Consider the following 22,386-nt stretch of genomic DNA (forward strand, 5'->3'; position numbering starts at 1 on the left):
CGGTCAGATTTTTTTCACTCTACGCTGGCCCTCCAAGTCATCACCTCAGTTCAGTGTCTCTCTCCCCTTCGTGGGGGCGTTCCCAGCCCTCTTTCCCATCTCTCAGAGAGCCTTCTCCCTCCTTACACCAGTGTTCGCCTTCTCCTTCTGACCAGCTACAGCTTCTCAGGCCACGCTTTCCTGAGTGGTGTCCTCCGCTTGCGTGAGCCACTTCCAGTTTTCATAGGAAATTCCTGATCCCGCTCAAGTGAGGCTCACCCTGGAATCATGGTCGGTTTAGTCCCAAGACCTGCACCCCGTAGGGGGAACCGCCCCATCACAGCCCCCATGGGGCAGGGTGCATTCCAACCACAAAGGCAGGAACAGCTGTGCGGACCGTACCATGAGTCCCCCTCCTCCGCTCAGCCGAAGATGCAATTTATTGACTCTACCAGATGATGCCACAGAATTGCTGGTGTACAGCTGACAGAGCTCACAGAAATTAGGAGGCAAACGAGACAGGCAGAGAATACAGACTTAGCTTGCCCCAGAGCATGAGTTCTTGATGCTTCCTCTTTCTTCTGGCTTGGAACCAGCCGTGCAAGATGTCCAAGCTGAGGAGGGAGTGTCACTTGCTGACTGCAGGGGAGGCAGAGGGGTTTGTAGAGATCCCACCAAAGGGCTGAAGTCCATTTCCCCAGGCACAAACGGGACTGAGCTGCAGTTCCCCTTTAAGGAGAAGGCAGGTGTGTTCGCTGTTGCTGTGCAGCCATGACTGATCAGGGGCCATATTTCCCACAGGAGTGAGAAGGCCTGGGATCTTCGCTGGGGGCACCAACTGGTGCTTTCTGGAGACACCGACTTTCATCCACCTAGCTCACCATTGATCACTGGGGTGGGGGGACTCCAGTTCTTCAAGCCGAAGAGTCTCCTGGATGCGAGGGATGAGAATGAGCTCATGGTCAGCCCTGTCACACACTAAGGGAAAACCGGTGCCCAACTGGCATGTGAACGTCGCTCGGCAAAGTCTTTGCATGACCAACAAGGGAAACAGCCCTTGCTTACTGCCTCGCTAATGGAACCTCGCTCTCCCGTGCGTCTAGGAAGGGGGTACTTTAAGATTTAACTGCTAGAGTCGTTTTTGTTTGGGAGGCATAGAAAACACGAATATAGTAGCATGCAACAGATTATAAGGCCCAAAGGAACCATTGTATCAGTCATGGTCAACCAGTGTGCCGCAGCACATTGGTGTGCCATGAGAACTGTCCAAGCGTGCCATGAAATTTAATCAATGTCCCTTCACTGTGGCTCTTTGCAGAGCCCCTGTGCGGGAGGGGAGGGGAAATTGATGACCCCATGTAGCCAGACAGAATTCCCCCCTGCTCTACTCCATCTTGCCCCTCTTAGGTGCTTCAGAGCACAAAGGAAACAGCCCAGTCTTGGAATGCCTGAGAGCACAGACGCGCTAATCTCAAGCACAGTCTTTGATGCCTCAGAGCACAGATGGACTGTCTCATCATGACCCTGAATGGACCGAAACCAGACCACAAAAGACAAACGGGCAAGCAGACGACCAGGGCCTCAGGCTGCCCTTGGCTAGTACCAGTGATTGATACACCTACACATTGTCCCAGGAGAGGAATCTCCCGCCCATAAGAAAAGAATGCCTGAATTATCTCCACCTCGCAGGTGTGAATTAAGCCCTTGAAACTCCCTATGAGAACTAGCGTCACAAGATGATCTAACACAATTGGCATCTTTAAAGATAAGGAAGAGTGTATGTGACCCAAGGGGTATAAAGAAGGGTCTGGCAGCCCCCTCTAATTGAGCTCCAATTACCTATACCTGCCAGTCAGGAAGGTCTTTGCCTCCCAAGGTCCCCAGGGATGCCCTCTTCGTACTTCTTCTTCCCGAGGGACTGAGTGACAGACACTGGCCACACCAAGTCAGGTAACGCAGGGGTGAGAATAAGACCTGCTATGTGTTTTGCTTTTGTGCACATTTAATAATAGATCTATGAATTAAAGTACTTTTGTTGTATGCTAGCTGCTTGTAAGTAAAGAAGTAAAATATAAGCCTTGTAGCCATAAAAATTAAGCTTTTCCTTATCAATTAAATAGTAACTGTTTAAGTTTTAACCTGACTCCTCCTGTTACTGTGCAAACCGAACACAAATAAAAGAACCCAGCCAGTTTTTTGGCTGTATTAGCGTGGCCACCGGTGAGGCGTACTGAGAGCTGAGCACTGAGTTGTGCCGCCTCCACGGGGCAGACTCCTGGGGCACCTGCCAGCATCCCTGGCTGCCCGCTGCGAAGGGACTTCTCTGTCCTAGCAGTCAAAGATTCGGGTGGAGGAGGCTCTCAGTACAACCTTTGGGGCACCCGTCAGCCTCCCTGGCTGCCTGCTGTGAAGGGACTTTCCATCCTAGCAGTTAAAGACTCGGCTGACAAATCCTTGGGGCATCCGTCAGCCACCCCTGGCTGCCCGTTACGAAGGGACTGTCTGTCCTAGCAGTTAAATACTTGGATGAAATAAGGGCATACATGGTACCTCTCCCCCGGCCATCGGCTAACACCCCTTGCCAGCAGGGCTCAAGGAGCAAGGCTGCCTGAGTCCCAGCTCGGACGAGGTTCATCAATTGCAGAGCCACATTGAAGGGAAATGCCAACTCCATAGGACCACTTTAGCACCAGGAGGCAGCTGAAATGCAGCTTCCTGGCTCAAACGAGCTGGTGGGGACACTGCCCCGGGTCCCTGCTGTGGCAAGGGGATAGGAGGGAGGGCAGGAGACTATTGGAGCTGGGCTATGGTTTAAATGGGTTTGGTCCTGCTTAGAGCAAGGGGCTGGACTCGATGGCTTTTTTAGGTTTCTTCCAGCTCTGTTGTTCTATGATTCTATGAAATGCCACATCCTGGCTTCAATGAGCTGGTGGAGAGGGGAACCTGCTTTCAGTGGTTACTCGTTTACATCCCTAACATCCCTAGCATAGGGTTGAGCAGATTTTGAAAACCCACCTGTGCTCACTACCCAAGACAGTGTATTCTGGGCTGGATTTGAAGCATTAATGCATTTGATCCTCGTTTAGCTTGTTGTATGCAGGACTGTGTTGCAAACCTCTCTAGTAGGATGGTAACCATAGTAAATGTCAGTAAATGGGATGTTTATGAGCAATCGATTCAGCTGAAGAAAGTGGGTGTGCCGTGGAGTTGTTTGTCTCGTTGAAGAATGCCTTGTTACTGAAAGGGTGGGGAACCACTGCATTAGATCACCTTGTCTGACTTCCTGTATACCACAGACCAGTAAATTTCTCCCTCCACCCCCACCTCCAGTGCCATAATCCCTTCCTCGAGCCCAGGATAGAACTGGGGCTCTGTCTTTCGACAGCCAAGAACTGGAGATAATGCCCCCAATAGAGCAGCTCTGTCTCCCCAGACATCTCAGCTGCTCTCTGTGGGGCAGCAAAGGGAGACCCTTCATCTACTACACAGGTAGCAGTGCTGGTCTCTTTTGTATGATGCTTTGAGACCTAAGGCTGCAAAGTGCAACATCAGAGCTGGGTGTTGAGCTTTGGCTCTCAATGAGATTTGGAGGGGAATCACTCTGGCTAAACACCAGTGCACACAGATAAGATTTGTGGGGACATGCTACAGTTTCTCTGACTCCTTTTGATCTCAGATATCAGGCAAGGATATCAGTGCCAGGATAGGGAAAGCAACAGCTGCATTCAAGACTCTTCATCCCATATGGAGTTCACAAATAATATTTGTGAAGACAAAACTGCAGATCTTCAACACAAACGTGAAGAGTGAGCTCTTGTACGGTTGTGAGACCTGGCGTACTAAAAAGTCTTCCAATCACAAGCTACACACACTCCATAAACAGATGCCTGAGGCACATCCTTCGCATCAAACGGGAAGCCTTGGTCACAAATGAGGAGCTCTGGAACAGAGCAGGACAAGAACCACTTGATGCTCAAATCGAGAGAAGAAAGTGGGGATGACTAGGCCACACTCTCAGAAAACCATCATCCAGCAGAGTCCGCCAAGCTTTCCAATGAAACCTGCAAGGAAAGCACAAAAGAGGAAGACCTTGGACAACGCGGAGATCTACTGAGACGGAAGGACAACCAGGGTACTCCTGGGGTCAGCTAGAAGTTTCGTCCTGAGACGGAGTGAAGTGGAGGAGACTTGTAGATGACCTATGCTCCGCTCGGAGCACAAGGGTTTAAGTGTTGATTTAGGACACTTTCTCTGCTAGCCACACCCTGCCCTGTCTTACTCACACCACATATCAAATTAGCCAACCAGAAGGCCCCTCCAGTTGCGAGGTTGCCTGCTCACCCAAGGACGGGGTATAACAATGATGTATGACCTTCCACTCACTGGGTACCTGGCCCCACCACTGCCGGCCAGCTCCTGTGTTTGTTCCCCAGAGTCACCTTGTGAAAGTCTTGATAATCTTTGTTGTGGAATCTGAGATAAGCCAATAGAGCTGAAGAGTGGCCGAGAAGCGGCGGGGGAGAGGTGAGGACTGTGCATATAAAGAATGACGCAGATGGCTGCCAGCACTCTTTGGGACCCCACAACCCTGCGCCCAGACGAGCAGGCAGAATGTCCCCCTGGGCCCTGGCTGTTCTGTGCGCATTTTGCGCAGCTGTCAACACCGCTGAGAAGTGCAGTGAGTATCAGCCCTTCCTCGGGAGAGACCAGTGAGGGGTGCAGTCGCTGGGGCACCAGGGGAGAGGAGATGGTCCTGAGCACAGTTAAGGGTACTAGCGGAGGTGGCACAGCTGATCATGGTTGCCAGTGTTGGTGGGAGCCAAGAATCCCTCAGGAAAGGGAATCCGCGGGAAAACGCTTCTTATTTCACATTGTGGTGGCTGCCACGTGCTCTCCTGCATAACATCTGCTTCTCTCCCTCTCCAGCGGTCCCTGCTAACCAGCAGGCCCTGGTCACTGAGCTCCAGCATAGGCTGGAGAGCTCCGTCGCCTTGCAAAGCCCACCGAACCCCAGCATCCTGATCGCTTTGAACCTGGCCGGCGCACAGAGCAGCGAGACGGCAAAGCTCCTGGTGCAGGAGATAATAGACCGGGTCGTCCAGAATGGCACAGCAGGTAGGAAGCCAGAAATGAGAGCTTCTTCTCTGTGCGCCAGATCACAGGCCCACTGAAGTCATCTGGGGATTTCCACTGACTTCGCAGGGCGGTAGATCTGGCTGTCTGTGCATGCCTCACCCCATCTCTGCATATTCCACCCTTAGAACAGCAGTGGAAAACCTGTGGCCACAGCTGGCCCCTCTATAGGACGCATCAGGGTGGCCACCGTAGGTCCTGCACTTTTGAGAGCCCCATGGCCTTTTACGTGTCTGATGTCTAGTATCAGGTCCCCGCTTAGTCATCCCTTCTCAAAACTAACCCTGCCCAGACGTGCGCTGCTCTTCTCTAGACTCTCTCCTTTCTCCCCAGTGTTTTTAAAGTGTCGGCCCCAAGACTAGAGCCAGAACTGCAGCTGAAGTCTCAGAGCTTAGTAGAGCAGGAAAATTACCTCCCAATCTTGCATATAGCTCTGCTGTTACAAGTTGAACATCTCTAATCTGGAACTCTTTCATACAGCAGCTTCCATAATCTGGCATGGTTTTAGTTTGCTGGACAACCTCTTATCATCAGTGCAGCCAAACTTCCTGTGGTCCCACCAAGTTTTTTTACAGCCTCCAGCCCTGGCTCTCCCTGTTCTGCACTGTTATTTAGCTGAAATTTACCCCTGAATGTGTTCTAAGAGCCCAGGAAGCAGTGCAAGTGTTGATAATGGGCTAGAAAATATTTACCTCCTGTAGTGGCAGTAGGCATCCTTCAGTCTGTATAGACTATGGATTGCGCCCTTTAAAGTTTCAATTGAGGACTTCATATACAGCGTCTATTGTGACTATGAAGACCCACACGAGAGTGACAGTCCTTGCTGCATCTCTTGCAGATGTAGTGGGTGTCTGGCAAGTCCTTATTGTGCTTTCTGTGCGCTCGCTTCTCCTCTGCTAGCTGTCTGATCTTCAACTCACCCTTCTGAAGGCCCTTGTGTAACCCCTGCCTCCATCTGCTGAGGTCGTCCGCTAGTTCTTCCCAGTTGTCCAGCTCGATGTCTACCTCTCTGAGGTCTCTCTTGCAGACATCTTTGTAGCCTCTGGGAGGTCTTTTGCCAGAGGCTAGCTCACCATACAGGATGTCTTTTGGAATCCTTCCATCATTCATCCTGTGGACGTGGCCAAGCCAGCGGAGTCGACACTGCCTGAGGAGGGTGTGCATGGTTGGTATTCCAGCTTGCTCGAGGACGGCAGTGTTGGTCACTCTGTCCTTCCATGATATTCCAAGGATGTGCCTGAGGCAGCGCAAGTGGAAGACGTTCAGCCTCTTTTCCAGGCGGGCATACAGGGTCCAAGTCTCGCTGCCATAAAGGAGGGTGCTGAGGATGCAGGCTCTGTAGACTTGCATTTCGGTGTGAGTGTACAGCTTGTTGTTATTCCACACTCTCTTGCTGAGTCTGGACAGAGTTGTGGCCGCTTTTCCGATCCTCCTATTTAGCTCAGTGTCCAACGACAGGGTGTCGGTGATGGTGGACCTGAGGTACACGAACTCGTGGACGACCTCTAACGTATAGTTGTCAATGCTGATTGATGGGGATTCGGCAACATCCTGACCGAGTACGTTTTACCTCCTGTGCTCCAGCAAATTCTCTCATCTGGCACCAGTCAGGTCCTGAGGGTGCCGGATTAAAGAGGTTAAACCTAATACACCCCAGAACAACATTTGCCTTTTTTGCATTAGTATTGCACTGTTGGTTCACATTCAACTTGTACTCCATGACACTGCACAGATCCTTTGCTGCAGCACTGCTGCCTGGTGGGTCCTTTCTGTTGCCGCTCAACCAGTCCCGTCCCCTCTGCGGGCCAGATTTTGTATGATTGCCAATCTGAAAGGATCTAGTGAGTGGGTTTCCCCAGCAGCTACTGAATGATGCAAATGCTGACCCCTCGTGGTGGTCAGGAAGAATATTCCTTCCAGTTGCATTTTGCTGAGTTTGAAGGGGGTTGTTACAGTTACCGTAATCCCTCGATTTATGCATCGGTTGTGTCCTGGGCAACCTCTGCCTAAATCTAATTTCGCGTAAAGTGGGGGAAGGTTGGGGAGGTACCTGGAATTCGCCTGGCTGGGACGGAGCAGGCAGCTGGAGCCTCTGCAGAGCTCTGCTGCTTCCCGACTTCCCCCAGCTGGTGGAAGCTGAGGAGCAGCAGCGCTCCACCACTGTTCCAGCCACCCACGTCCCCTGGCTGGAGAAGCACCGCAGCTGCTGGCTCCAGCTGCCAGCTTCCCGCAACTGGGGAAAGCGGGGAGGGGCAGCCACGCAGCCCCCAGCTTCTCCCAGCTGGGGCACACAGCTGCTTGTGGCACGTTTTCTCCCAGCTGTGAGAAACCATACCACAAGCCTCTGTCTGTGCGCAGGGCTTCTGGAAGAGCCGGGGGAGCTGGGGCGGGTGGGGGATGATTTGAACTTAACTCGTGTTCATGCGAGGTAAGTGCAAATTGAAATCACACTTCTTGAGGGTTGACTGTATTCTGTGCTAACGCTCTGGCTCTCTGCCTTGCCATGCACACACAGCGGGTGAAGAGGACATTACAGATCTAGGTTAAATGTGGAAAAGTCACCATCAATTACAATTTCACATCTAGCCTTAATGCTGCCCCCTTGAGTGGCTGCATCACTGGGGTACGGGCTCTAAGGACAGGACCTCGGACTATTTCTCAGCTAAAGCTGCCTCTGTAACTGATGAGCCCGTGGAAGCCAGAGAAAGGGGATGGGAGTAGAACAAAAAGATTAACTGTCGCAGTAGCAGTTTCTCTCACTGTGTTTCGATGGTTCTGGTCTAGACAATGTGGAAGATCGACCTGTTCACAGTCAATCTTCCGGGGCTCGATTTCGCATGCCTGGTGGAGACGCATGAAATCCCAATATCACAAGGAGTAAGGGAGTTTGATGGGAGTTTCTCCCATCGACCTCCCTTTGTGTGGACGGCCAGCTAAGTCAATTGCAGATAAGTCGATCTGAGCTATGTAATTGCCATACCTAGAACTGTGTATCTACAAACAACTTACCTGCCTAGTGCAGACCTGTCCTTAAGCTGTTTTCATCCCAGTCTAAGACTTTGTCATCCGGCTGCCTCTGGGGAACAGCGGTCTGTGATCCTACCCAGTGGGTTAGCAGAGGAAATGAAAACAAACCCTGTGTTCAGTGGAAGCAGGAGAGCAAATGGTTTTCAGCATAAAGAAACCTTCCTAACCTCACCACTTATTCCCATGGGCAACTCGGGCCTCTCTCTGAGCCTGAGTCCCCATCAGTAAAATGGGTCATTTATTTATTAGGTGTATTATGCACTGAGGAGTCCCAGTCCTGGACCAGGACCTGATTGTGCAAGGTCCTGCACAGCCATGGGACAGCAATCCTTGTGAGTTTGACTGGAGATTCTTTGGGGCAGGAACTAGCTCAGACTGCATGGATGTACAGCACCTAGCACAACAAGGCCCAGATCTCAGCTGGGGTGCTTAGACACTATCCTGCTGGAATATAATAATAAACCAAAAAACTGAATTCCAGGAGGAAGGGAGGTGCGAGAGCTGGAATGAGGCAGGCAAAAGACTCTGCTTACCAGCCTTGTTGTTATGAAGAACACCATGGGCTCTTTAACACACACGAGCACGCAGGGCCTGAGTTTCACAGCCCATCTGAGAGACAGCCCCTGCCAGCACTCTGCCAGGGCGTCGAAGGCAGAACCCACTCGGAAGGAAAAGCAGTAAGTCACCTTTACCTCTGTGCACCCCACAAGTGTCCTTCAAATGTTGCCCATCCCAGCAAAGCTTCATACCATGCCCACCTCGCTTCGAGAACCGCTCATGTTCTGCTGGCTGCCCCCGTCCTCACTCCTCTTGATGCTTCATGTGCACGATCCGTCACAGTTTTAACCCAAGAAAGTATCTGTGTTGTGCCAATGACTCCGTGATGAGCTGTTCTCTCTCTCTCTCTCTCCTCCACTCCTCTGTCTCGCCCTACAGAGATGACCTCCGGTGAGGTGGCCCTCTACATCCTTGCCCTCCTCTCGTCCTGCAAGGACCCCAAGCATGCCACGGCCAACATCAACTTGGTCGAAGTCTTGAAACACAAAACTGAGGAGGAGTTGAGCCATTTGAGTAAGAGAGGGAGCGGGGCTTCAAACGCGTAAGAATTAGACCTGCATTTGGCGGGCCTGGGACCTGCTGGGTGACCTTGAGCCAGTCACAGTGCCATTCTGTGCATCAGTTTCCCTATCCAGGCAATGGGGATAATGATCCTGACCTCCTCTGTAAAGCCCTTTGAGCTTTATGGGTGAAAAGCGCTATACAAGAGCCAGGGAACTGGACCCCAGGTCTCCTTGCACTTGTAGGGTCCTGCCCCAGTGTGTCTGGGATCATCCTGTCTAGGCGGAGGATCCTTTATACATCCCTGGTGGCAGAGGCTTGTCCAGGTCTGCACTCAGCTGAGGGATCGCTGGGAGCATTGCTCTTTTCTTTACCCACTGAATGGGGCACTGGCAGAAGGTGCTGCCCCGGCCCCTGGGGAGTTTGAAAGTCCCTGTCTATGCCCACAGTGGGAGCAGCATCAGCGAGGATGAGGACAAGGCAGTGCAGGTCCCGGCCTGGTCTACAGACATGCCCATCAGCGGAGGGGAGGTCTGGGGTGTCTCCACAGCCCGGTGTTCAGTCACTCCTGCTCTGGTGCTTTCCAGGTGACTCCAGCTTGGCTGGGACAACATTCTACCAGCTCGGCCTGGACGTCCTAGCACTGTGCCTGGCGGGGGCAGACTCCAACGAGGCAGCTCTGAGCCTGGCCAGGGAGGCGCTGACCAAGGACTTCTTTGTGGGTGAGAGCTGCTGCTCAGCGTGTGTGCCCCTCCCAGCACCAAGCCTCGGAGACACCGGGGCCTGCTTCCCATTGGGCACCTGCTCTGCTCCCCTAACATACCCCGCATCTGGCTTGCTGCTGAGCTTCCCCCTCGTTGCCCCCTCCTTCCAGCAGAGACATCCTGTCCATTGGACGGTTCAGGGCAACAGCCACAGGCTCTGCACTTTGGGGCACTCCATGGGGCTTGGAGCAGCCCAGGAGACCTGGTGCCTGTGACAGGGGTTGGGCCTGCCCCCGCATTCACTAGCAGCAGCACAAAGTGGGATGACCCACCCCCAGCCCGCCCCAGCCCCCAGGGGTGTCCCTGAGGGAAGTGGTGGGACAGCGGGAAGCGGAGACGTGGCTGGGAACTGGCAAAGCAGAGCAGGCCAAGGCCAGGCTGCTCCACTCTCTGCCAGAGACCACCAGTTATACAGACTCCAGGGGCTGAGGCCCCATGAATATTGAAGCCTGGGGGCTCAGTCCAGCAGCGTTAGCTGCAACACAGCCTGCGACTGTGCTGAATTCCAGAGCAGCACAGCCTTTGGGGCAGGGGATTCCTTTACAAGCTGAGGCAGGGTGATTTCATAATGAAAGGTTTGTCAGTAAAGGGAACTGAGGATCATAAGATCATCCCAAAAGCCTTATCAGGTGCACCGGTCAAAAGATGAAGAAAAAGAAAAAGGATGGGCTAAGGGGAGCTGGGCGACAGAGTTTAGGGGCAGAGTTTGAGGGGCATCATTGAAGCTTGGTGGAATGAGGATAATCAGTGGGACGCAGTCATATTGGGGTGCAAGATACATTGGAAGGACAGAACAGGACATGCTGGTGAGGGAGTGGCCCTGTATGTGCAAGAAAGTATAGAACCGAATGACGTAAAAATCTAAAACGAACCCCGATGCTCCACAGAATCTCTGTGGTCAGGAATTCCCTGCTCCAAGCATAAGACTATCGCAGCAGGGCTATGTTACCCACCCCATGACCAAGGTAGTGATAGGGACTGGGAAAGTTAAGGGAGATTAGGGGGGGCTCTGGGCACCACCAAAATTTCTGCAGAACTACTGCTCCTGCTTCCCACTGCTGCTGGTGAGTGCGGGGGCAGGACTGACCCCGGCTGCTGGCACCAGGCCTCCTGCTGAGTCCCCTGGGCCGTGTTGGTTGACAGAGGGGCATTGGAGCGGGAAGAGTTGGGCTGGGGCCTGGGACGAATGGATGAGCTGCCCCAGGCTCTACACCCATCTAGGGATGGTCCTGCCTCCCTGTCTGTGCCCCCGTCACCCTCGTCTCCTCACTGCCCCTTCCTGCCAGCCGCATGCAGCTCCGCTCCTAAGAACATGCTGTTCTAACCACCCTTGTGATCTCCCCCCATGTCCCTCACCGGGGGTGGTCTGCAGACACTGGAGCCATGGCGACTCTAGCACTGACCTGTGTGCACAATGGGCTGGTGAAGTCTCAGCAGAGCAGGATCCTGGAGGCCATCAATGAGGCTCTGGACAAGCTCCAGCAGCAGATCCTCAGGGACTTGGAGACCAACAGCACTAACATATACAGCCTCGGCTTGGCTCTGCAGGTACCAGATCCCCACCCACTCCCTGCCGGGAGCACTGGCCTGCTGCAGAGCCCCAGAAGCACCTTCAGCCAGGGCCTGGCTGTGCCATGGCTGACTTGTGGTCCAGCCTGGCCAGGCAGCAACCAAAGGGCCACGGGACAGTGAGCAATGGGGCTGAGTGCACAAGGATTCAGCCCCCTACACTTCTCCCACCCTGCCCTGCTCTGTTAGGGTTGTCTCCCTCCTCCTTTGACAGGCACTCAACGTCACTCCAGCACCCTATCCCTCCGGAGAGTGGAGTTGCGCACAGACCCTAGCCAAGGTGCTCACCGGGATTTCCCAGGGAGCCTTCAACAACCCCATGGCTGCTGCCCAGGTCCTCCCTTCCCTTGTGGGCAAAACCTACCTGAGTGTGACTGGACTCAGCTGCTCCTCAGATGAGGGTAAGGATCCCTCCCTAGCCTCTTTCCTCGCTGGCCACGTCTCCTGCTCTTTGGAGCCATGGAACAGTGACCCCAGGGTCCTGAGGTCTCTCCTACCTTGGTAGAGGTCTGTGCTAGCTGGCTCTGATAGAACCACAGAACACTATTACTAGAAGGGACCTCAAGAGGTCAAGTCGAGTCCCACACCCTCACAGCAAGACCGAGCACCTTCTGTATCATCCCTGTTAGATATTTGTCTAGCCCGTTCTTAAATATCTGCAATGATGGAGATTTTACAACCACCCTAGGCAATTTCTTCCAGGAATTAACTGCCCTGACAGACCTGAGACCCGCTCCTGGTCTCTGTGCCACTGGCCCTCAGAGAATAATCCCAGTGCTGGGGGTTTCCCTGACTAATGTAGGGCTCCTGGAGCAGCTCTCCCTCATGCTGCATTCCTAGCTCCCAGCGAGGGTGCATGCCAGCAGGCCCTGCTAGTCTTACCTGCTGAAATGGTCCCTCGGGCTGCTGTAGCCAAAGGGGAGCTAGAGCGGCACTCAAGCCACTTTAGCTGCCCCGGGGCTGCCCCAGTCTCTGGTCAGCCTCTCAAAACAAGCAAGGGATGTGCCCACCCTATGAAGAGTTGGAGAACCAATGTTCTCTCTGTCATGCTCTGTTCCTGGGCTCTCTCGCACTCCCATCAGCTGGTTCCATGCTGTCGGGGCAGCCCAGCTTGTAGCCCAGGCACTACCTGCAGAAATGTGTTAGATGATCTGTCTCCTACTGGGTTACCATGGTACCCCCTTATGAGGCACTCTGTCGCCCTCACACCTGCAGTCAGGAGTTCCTCTGCTGGCACATTCTCCAGCTGCTTTTGCTTGGTTACCACAGGACACCCCGTCTAAACAGCTCAGCCCTGCCCACTCAGCCATGCAAGCCAAGGGCTATTCCTTACGGAGGTCCATCTCTTTCCCAGTGCATCCCTGATCACATAAGGGTTGGCCCATGTTTTCCCTTCAGCCACTGTCATCAGGTGCCTCAGGTGCTGCGTCTCACCTGCATTTCCTCCAGACTTCCTCACCCCGGGGGCAAAACCTGGATGCTGAGGGTGAGGGCTTTTCCCACCCATGCATCCCAGCTGCTGAGAGAAACGCAGACCCAGGCAAGAGGCTCCATAGGGTGTTCAGTTTCCATCTGAGATGGGGCAGTGCAATTAGACATGCATTCCTCTCACCCAACCTCCCATCCAAGTCTTGGTCTCTCCCCTGGGGAGCTCTACCTGCCATCACCCATCCCCTCCTGTCTCCTCTCTGCTCAGTCACAGTGGAATACACCATCATCAACCACCTCAGAGGAACATACTTCAACTACACCATCCGCGTGAGTGTACCCAGCGGCTCCGTCCTGCTCTCCATCCTGCAAGCAGCTCAGCAGAAAAATCCACAGCACTTCAGGTGAGCAAGGCAGGCCGACCGTGGCTATTGTTGTAACTTCCCCTTTGGTAGCTCTCAGTTTCCCTCCTGAACCATCCCCGCTCCACCCCTCCCCTTGCCCACAGCCCCGGTGGTACCCTTTCCCCATTACCCCAGCTCCCTCCTGAGTCTCACCTTCATTTCACTTGCAGCTACAAAACAAAGCAGACTTCCTGGGGCCTCATGGTGGTGTCCATCAACAACCGCGCAGCCAATGCCAATGACAGGACCTACTGGAAGTTCTTGAACGGCAAAGAGCCCCTGGATCAAGGTGGGATGGGACAGGAGTAGGTGTGATGGTTGGTGGCAGCCATCCAGCAGGTGCATCAGTTCCATCCAAGCGGGACGTTTTGTAGGAGGGTGGCAAACAGCAATAGCGAGATAAGTCTGACCAGCACCGCCCTCACCTTACCCACCTGTCCCATTATTTCCAGGTGTCGAAAGCTACATACCAAGTAACAACGAGCACATTGAGGCCATCTTCAGCACGTACTGAGCACACAGGTCACCTGAGGGAGGGGGATCCAATCTAGTACAGAAGAGACTCCTTCTGTTGCTCTTCAAGATGACAAGCCAGGCAAGACCCCCGAGGCTGAGGAGAGACATCCCAGCCCATCACAGGGCCGTCACAGGCAAATAAAAAGATTTCTCTGGTTCTCATGGATTGTTGAGTCTTTATTTCAGTCTGGGCTCTCAATAAAGCTCTCAGCTTCTGAAAGGCTCCACAGCTGGGGATAGTCTATGCCAGTAAGCTCAAGGTTCACCTGCGATTTCCCGCTTTGACGGATCACCTAACACCAAGTCTGAGTTGGTTAAGATTGAGACCAGCTTTCTGTTTAAAGCTGGAGCTACGAGCTTCTCAAATCCACATGGTTAGATGGATTTCCTGGAATTTTGGTACACCTCACGAGGGTGCTTGCAAGAGTTTGTGTTCCAAATATTGAGGCATTTGACCAAGGGATCCCCAAAACACAGCTCCTGAAAAAAGTTTTCCCCTAAAGTTTGTGAATTCTTCCAATGTGTATTGATAAAGCTTTTTTTCTGGCTAAAGAGGCTCCAGAACGAGTCGTTCCCACCCAGCTCTTACAGGATATCATTAACATTTCTCCCCCTTTGCAGAAGTCTCTAGAACAGGACATTGCTTCCCAATCAACACTAGAAGATTGCCAAACCTCTTTACCAGACCCTAGGTTGGGTCACACATTTCAGGAGAGCAACAGAGTATCTATACAGTGTCTGGGGAACCAGGAGGAATGATTATCATAGAGGTAGCTGAGTTAGTCTCTATCTTCAAAAACAACAAGGCATCCTGTGGGATCTTACAGACTAACAGATATTTTGGAGCATAAGCTTTTGTTGGCAAAGACCCGCTTCGTCAGATGCATGAGTGGGGGGATTTCAGAGGAGGATTTAAAGAGGGGGTCTCAGTAAAAGGGAGGGCCAGAGGTGACAAGGTCTATTCAGTCAGGGTGGATATGGCCCATTATGGGGCCCTTTTACTGAGAACCCTACTCCCTTCCCAGAGATGGGAGTGTCCAGCTAGGCTGGGAGCATATGTGGGTGGAGTGCTTCCCAGCAACAGGTGAATAGCATATAAAACCCAAGAGTCCTGGCTCTCAGTGCCCACCCACCTCCCAACCACTAGACATTAGGGTGGCCATATTTTCCCAAAAGGAAAATGGGGTGCCCCCTGGAGTCAGCCTGAACCCTCCCTGTCTCCCATCATGCAGGGCCGCCCAGGCCACTCCTCGGTCTACAGCTGCTTTTCCCTACATGGAGCCAGCCCAAGCTGCTCTCCAGAGTAGCCAAGGTGTTACCCGCCCCTCTGCAGCCCATACAGCATTTGCACCTCACTTTCTTGGCAAAACTGCATGTGTCCCTTTGCACCTGCCAGGAGTTGGCAAGCAGAAAGGGGGCAGCAAGCACAAAGGGGACATGCACAGCCCTGCCAACCAAGTCAGGACAGGGCTTTAAAAGGGGGTCATCCAGGCCAAACTGGGACCCTAAGTAGACCCCTCCCCGCCCAGGCTGGGATGGAACCCACGTGTCCTGACTCCCAGGCCCGTGATACCCCATCCCCTGATGTAGCTGCAAAGCCTCAGGGGCAGCGTTCTCTACCAGCTGAGTGCACGGCTGGCCGCCCAGCAGATTAGCAGAGCACCCCACAGGGCAGCGCGTGTGTTTGCTGCTGGAGCACATCCCACTGGCCTCAGCGCACGTAACAAAATGTGCTCCACACACGGGTAGAAAAGCATCGAGGGTACATTGTTCAGGGGGCGCACGCGCCGCGCCGCGCCGCGCCCCAGCCCAGGCGCTCTAGGGCGAAGGCGGTGGGAGGAATGGGAGTTTGCAGCGTCCCCGGTAGCCGGCTTCGCTCTCTGTGGCTTCTCTTTCCACCGCCTTGCGAGATAGAACTCCCCGAGTCCCGGAACTAAAGCTCCTGGCTCTTGTTTCCCCCCGTGCCACGCGCCTCAGCTTACCGGAAGTGGCTCCCCGAGGGCGGACTAAAAAACACTCCAAAGATGGCGGCGTCGCGGTGACCCTTTCCCCTCCCCTTCCGCTTCCTTTCCGCGGTGACAGGCTTCTCTGCGCGGCTACTCAGGCAGCCTCGTTTCGGGATCACCCCGCCGCGCGTGGGCACCCCGCCCCCTCCCCCGCCTCCGGAGCGGCGCGCGACCATGTGGAGGGAAGCCGCGCGCCCTGTGCGCGCACTGCTCAGAGCTCCCGGAGGTCAGAAGGTCACCAACGGACGCGGGAGGGGGGCGGGAGCTTTCCCAGTGCTGGTCTCAGCCGGGCGCTGCCGGGGCGTTGTCCGCCCAGTGAGCCCTTGCCCTGTGCCCCTCGCCGCCCGCCCTGGTCCTGAGCCTCGCCAGCAGCTGAGCCACTGGGTGGCGCCTTTTGGGGAGCGAGAGCCGAAATTCCTGGGTTCTGTCGGGACTGGGGGCCGGGGACTCCTGGGTTCTGTCCCGGGGGGGGGGGACTGGGGGCCGGGGACTCCTGGGTTCTGTCCCGGGGGCCGGGGACTCCTGGGTTCTGTCCCGGGGGCGGGGGCCGGGGACTCCTGGGTTCTGTCCCGGTGGGGGGGACTGGGGGCCGGGGACTCCTGGGTTCTGTCCCGGGGACTGGGGGCCGGGGACTCCTGGGTTCTGTCCCGGGGACTGGGGGCCGGGGACTCCTGGGTTCTGTCCCGGGGACTGGGGGCCGGGGACTCCTGGGTTCTGTCCCGGGGACTGGGGGCCGGGGACTCCTGGGTTCTGTCCCGGGGACTGGGGGCCGGGGACTCCTGGGTTCTGTCCCGGGGGCGGGGGGCCGGGGACTCCTGGGTTCTGTCCCGGGGGCGGGGGGCCGGGGACTCCTGGGTTCTGTCCCGGGGGACTGGGGGCCGGGGACTCCTGGGTTCTGTCCCGGGGGACTGGGGGCCGGGGACTCCTGTGTTCTGTCCCGGGGGCGGGGGGCCGGGGACTCCTGGGTTCTGTCCCGGGGGCGGGGGGCCGGGGACTCCTGGGTTCTGTCCCGGGGGACTGGGGGCCGGGGACTCCTGGGTTCTGTCCCGGGGGACTGGGGGCCGGGGACTCCTGGGTTCTGTCCCGGGGACTGGGGGCCGGGGACTCCTGGGTTCTGTCCCGGGGGCGGGGGGCTGGGGACTCCTGGGTTCTGTCCCGGGGGCGGGGGGCCGGGGACTCCTGGGTTCTGTCCCGGGGGACTGGGGGCCGGGGACTCCTGGGTTCTGTCCCGGGGGGGACTGGGGGCCGGGGACTCCTGGGTTCTAGCCGAGTGACAGGGAGAAATGTAATGGGATCTAGTGGTTAGAGGAGGAGGAGCTGGAGCTAGTGATGGGGTCTGTTGATCAGAGGGGAGGGGCTGGGGCTTATGGAGTCTGGTTGCAGGTGGGGCTGGGGCTAGTAATGGGGTCTGTTGATCAGAGGGGAGGGGGCTGGGAGTCAGATTCCCGAGTTCTATGGTATTTTTGGTACGTGGGGGGGATACTAGGGGGTTAGAATGTGGGTTTCTCCCCTAGTCTGTCACACCTCCCTTTGCCCATCTGTAAATTGGGGAGCATGCCTCTTAGCTGCCTTTGAGAAGCCCTTTGAGTCCCTCTGCCAGTGTTGCACTGTTAATGCAGCATATTATGGTTTTGTTTGATGCTGGGACTTTAGGGCATGTTTTGGTGGTGGCATGGTCCATGGCAGTGTCAGCTTTGTGTCTCCCGCTAGTATTTTATTCATGGTCAAGGTTCTGTGCAGTGTCTCTCTATATCTCTTGCCTTTTATTTATCAGATATTTCTTGTACCAGAGCCTTCAGGTCGGACCCGAAGAATTACGTGCTTCCCCTGGATTATAGCGGTGAGTGCCAGGAATGGAGAAATGTCCACCCAAAAGGGCAGTGGGTGTCTTATAATGGTGGATGAATTTGTGCATTCCAGTGTTGGGGAAAGATGGTAAATCCCTAGGGGAGAGGGGCACTGAAGTGGGTAGGTGTCAGGGGAGCTTTGTAGGATGTGTATTACTGATTTTTGCAGTGTGGCAGTGTAGTGACTTAAGAATACTGTCACCATCACTTAGGAGAACATGGGTTATCCATGCAAGATGCTGATCTTGGTGTGGGGAGTGGAGGAAGCCTTTTGTCATTCTTACTTTCAGGGAGGAGCCTGTTCATTCTTATTTGTCATAGCTTTAGAAAGTGACAGCTAGTTGTGTATCTTCCTTATCAGGAGAACACGCCATTTGCTGTAGGCCGCCCTATTATTTAAACACTGAGGGAGAGCAGTAATGTACCATTTTCTAAAGGCTAATGCGCTTGGGTTCTGGCCCAATGTGAAAGGTGAATACTAGAGCTGAAAACCTTCCTCTGTGAACATACAGACAATCTAGGGCTTTGCACTAGCAAACTCTGCATCTCCCCACCCCATTGTCTAAATGAGATAAGAGGGAGGCTCTGCTGATAGTTTGATGTAAAAAAGGGCAGAATTCGTCCTTAGGTCTGGTCTAGACCTAAAAGTTAGGTTGATGTAGCTACATCACTTAGGGCTGTGAAGAATTTCCACATAGTTAGGTTGACTTAGCACCCCACTGTAGGTGCAGGAGAGGAGACCACAAACAATGAGCCTTCAAGTGTGCTATCACTTCAGTCCAGCTATTGTCTTTTGGAGGTGTGGATTGCCTACAGCAACAGAAGGACCCATTGGTCAACATAGAATGTGTCTACATTGCTGCGCTATAGCGACACAACTGTAGTGCTGTGGCTGTGCCATCGCAGTCACTGTAGTGTAGCCATACCCTTAGGCCATGTCTACACTAGCCCCCACCCCCTTTCAAAAGGGCAAAGCTAATGACACACCTCAGGATATGCTAATGAGGCACTGCAATGAATGTGCAGTGCCTTGTTAGCATAATGGCAGCCGCAACACTTTGAAAGTGCCACTTTCAGTTGCTCACAGCTTGTCTACACAGGGTCCTTTTCGAAAAGAGCCTGCAGACTTTGAAGTCCCCTTATTCCTATTTAGAGGTAGGAAAGCGCCACACCTACCGTTATGCCAATGAGACACTGCATATTCACTGCAGAACCTCGTTAGCATATCCCAAAGTGTCTCGGTAGCATTCCCCTTTCAAAAGGTGTGGGGAGCTACTGGAGACATAGCCTTAGTTTGGCATTGGCTCACCAGACTCTCCCAAGGCTGTTGTGTAGGTGTTAGATAAAATGGAGGAGAGGAGTGGAGCCTTGTGGGACTGCTCTGAGGCCCATAACTATTCTCTGCATTCGGTATGAGAAGGTAGAGCTTTGCCATTTGAGGATGTCATGTTCAGCTCCAGGCAGATGGGATGGGAATATTTGGGGATAAACAGGAGACCCATATTCTGAATCATCTGCTCAAAAAGGAAGCAGTGACAGTGGGAGAATTGGTGGTAGTATTACTAGAGTCAAGAAGTAACTTCCTGAACAGGATCCACACCAGAGCTGCCTTCTTGCTTTCCATCAGAGAAAGTGATGTTCTTTAGCCACAGTAGAGCAAATGCCTCCTCTTGCTTGTAAAACAAGTGCCTTTGAGTAACAGATTTTTTAGGGTATAAACTTTCTTGGGTGCCCTTATAAATCTGTTAGTTTCTAAGATGCTAAGGGCCTCCCTGTTTTTAAACAGACAACACAGCTATCCTTCCAAGACTTTTCTCTCTAACATAACTCTGTGAGGCATAGACACTCAGCTGGGCACATGGTTTCAGAAGCTTAGTGAGGAAAACAGGCTGATGTTCCCCATTTGCATTTTGTGGCTATAGAGCTGTGCCTATCAGCATCTGCCCTAGTGAAAAATTGGGGGTTCTTGTGTGGCATGCTGTGGCACCTCTCTTTGTTCATCCTTCCAGATATCATCATCCCTGAGAGACCCAAACTGAAATTTGTGGACAAAGTTCCAAGTGTTCCTAAACTGAAACGGGAATTCAAGAATCTACGTGACATCCGTGGCCCATCTCCACTGGCCACTGAGTTCACCCAGGGACAGTATGGCATTCTGGTGAGTGGGAGAGGGAGACGCAAACTGGGATGTTTTTGGTTACCCAGAGCAAGGAAAACAAAACCCAAGAAACCTAATCTCTTCAGCAAAGGCAACTGCAACCATTAGGTCTTACTCTGTCCCCAGTGAAGACCTAAACTGGGGCCAAGAGGGAGTATGGAAGTTGCATGAGTGAGAACAAATATAAATGTGACAGAAGCAGCCCCTTTGCAGGTATGAGTCAACTCTTCCTCTGCTTGCGCTCTCCTTGCAGGCATTGGGCGGTGGCTACCTCCACTGGGGTCACTTCGAAATGATGCGCCTAACCATCAATCGTCACCTGGAACCCAAGATCATGTTTGCTGTGTGGCGTGTCCCAGCCCCTTACAAGCCTGTCACCCGCAAGAGCCTAGGCCACCGTATGGGTGGGGGCAAAGGTGCAATTGACCACTATGTGACAGCTGTGAAATGTGGCGGCCTCATTCTGGAAGTGGGTGGGCATTGTGAGTTTGCGGAGGTGGAGTACTTCCTCACGCAAGTGGCCAAGAAGCTGCCATTCCCAGCCCAGGCCGTCAGCCGCCAGTCCCTGCAGGAAATGCAGAAGGCAGAAGAGGAGAAAAGACGCAACAACCAGAATCCATGGACCTTTGAACGTATTGTCACTTCCAACATGATGGGGATCCGCAAGGTGCTGAGTCCCTATGACCTAAAACATAAGGGGCGCTACTGGGGCAAGTTTTTTTTGAAAGACCGAGTGTAGTGGCTAGTTTAAGGTAGAAGGGGAAAAAAAAACACCCTGGGACTTCTGACATGTGAAACATGCAGCAACTGCCAGGAAGGAACCTTGATCTTCCTTCCTCATCACGGGTGAGGTCATTGCTGATTGCACCTGACCTTGGATGGTAGGTGCTCCAGGCAAGGCAGAACAATTGAAAGCAGCCTCTCAGCTTGGTGAGTGGCTGAGCTGTGTGCAGTAAAGATGGAGGTGTGTGCTGGAGTAACCTGTGATCATTTTGGATTAATAAAACTTTACTACAGGGGCAGGGTGTTGTGGCTGTGCCTCCATGACCTGTGTATGTTGGAGGCTAGAGGTGTAAAGTGGTCACCTACAGGTCATCTGGGGCTATTAGGTTAGAGTCTGTGCCCTTGCTCTTTGGCTTGAGGGCAGATGTCCTTGACAACATTCTTCAGTGGGGCAAGTTTGCTTAAAAACACTTCCAACTGATCTTCATCCTCACCCCCAACCCCACCAGACTGAACAGACTAGCAGTAGTCATTGAACTCTTTATTCAGGAGGTGGTCTGGGTGGATGATTGTGCCTTTTAAACAGTAACTATGCAAGTAAGTTAGTGATACAACTTCTGGGCACAAGATGCAGGGGTGGGGGGTTCTCCTTAAGAACTGGAGTGAGTCCTCTGCTCCTCTCACCTTCCCCTGAACAGTACAGTCTCACCTTCTCTGTAATATTTCATGGAGGACTCACTCTCTGAAGACCCTCTCACTCAGATGGGCTCATGGACAACCAGTGCTGGGGAAGAGGGGGAAGGAACCTTAAAACTTTATTCATTTTGTCAGACAAGGAGCCACAGAAGTAGCTGGGTATTAAACAGCATTCAAATTCACTCCTCTCCTTGCTAGAGAGATATGTAGGAGAGCATGTGGAGAAAACCTTAATATACTGACAGTTAGGTATTCAAAGTAAGTGCCAAACTTTCATGGGAGATTTCTGTAGGTTGAAGGAAACCATCCCACATATAAAACAAAGGAATACAGTTTACTCTCTGCATAGAAGACCCTAGCTGAGTGAGTGGGGGCGGTCTTCCTGTTTTCTTCCACTCAGTGGTTCAGGTCAAATATGTTCTGATTTCCAACATCAGCAGCAGGAGTGGACCAGGAAAGAACCAGAGAATGGTATCACTCAACTAAGAGACTGCCAGGTGGTTCAGGGCTTTGATCATGCTTCTGCTGCTGCTGCTCTGAGCTACAACCATCACATAGGCTGACAAGACGACACACCTATAGCAACATGGTCAGGACTGTGCTCTTCCCCACTCTTCAACTTTGTGCTGAGCATATGCAGCATCCCATGGAATGGAAGTCCTCTGCTAGACAGATAGTCCTAGTGGCCATGGGGGCAGAGACTAAGTACAGCTCAAGTAAAAGGTTGATGATTTAGAAGTACTTTGAACATAACAAACAGGGAGTCTGGAAACAGTTAACAGTGGAATATGACCATCCCCTATCTTGTTTGGTTCAGTCTTTGCAACCCATCCTCCCTGGTCCAGCTTCCTCTACCCCTCCAGCCAGGAACAGGGAATGGAGAACAGCTGGCAGGTAGGGTCCATGAGGCAAGCGTGTGACTTCTCCATAGAAGAGGAGGTAGAGCTGGTGAGAAATCCAAATGGGAAAGAACATTTGATGGGTGGCAGCAGGGGGTGGAGTAGAGGAAACAGTGAAAGGCCATCTGCAAAAGCAAGAGATCAAGAGATACTGAAGGAGAAGACATGGCTCATGTAG

The 22,386-nt window shown here is 53.3% G+C and overlaps 3 protein-coding genes across 3 annotated transcripts in view; 2 read left to right on the forward strand and 1 right to left on the reverse strand.

Annotated features, from left to right (window-relative positions):
- Positions 1-4,339: 4,339 nt before the first annotated feature.
- Positions 4,340-13,877, forward strand: CBLIF (cobalamin binding intrinsic factor). Its single transcript, XM_074998567.1, has 10 exons — positions 4,340-4,365; positions 4,578-4,657; positions 4,906-5,094; positions 9,076-9,210; positions 9,786-9,920; positions 11,335-11,510; positions 11,746-11,932; positions 13,228-13,363; positions 13,534-13,652; positions 13,816-13,877. The coding sequence occupies exons 1-10, from the start codon at positions 4,340-4,342 to the stop codon at positions 13,875-13,877; spliced, it is 1,245 nt and encodes a 414-aa protein (XP_074854668.1).
- Positions 13,878-15,956: 2,079 nt separating this feature from the next.
- MRPL16 (mitochondrial ribosomal protein L16) lies at positions 15,957-20,864 on the forward strand. The gene is made up of 4 exons (XM_074998052.1): positions 15,957-16,111; positions 17,660-17,725; positions 19,742-19,890; positions 20,144-20,864. The coding sequence occupies exons 1-4, from the start codon at positions 16,060-16,062 to the stop codon at positions 20,627-20,629; spliced, it is 753 nt and encodes a 250-aa protein (XP_074854153.1). The 5' UTR covers positions 15,957-16,059; the 3' UTR covers positions 20,630-20,864.
- A 121-nt stretch (positions 20,865-20,985) lies between these two features.
- Positions 20,986-22,386, reverse strand: part of STX3 (syntaxin 3) — a 32,058-nt gene continuing 30,657 nt past the window's right edge. Inside the window, exon 12 of the mRNA XM_074998051.1 lies at positions 20,986-22,333. The gene's annotated coding sequence lies outside the window, so the exon portion shown is untranslated. The remainder of the gene's footprint in view (positions 22,334-22,386) is intronic.

Source organism: Carettochelys insculpta, chromosome 6 (assembly GCF_033958435.1).
Source record: "Carettochelys insculpta isolate YL-2023 chromosome 6, ASM3395843v1, whole genome shotgun sequence".
NCBI lineage: Eukaryota > Metazoa > Chordata > Testudines > Carettochelyidae > Carettochelys > Carettochelys insculpta.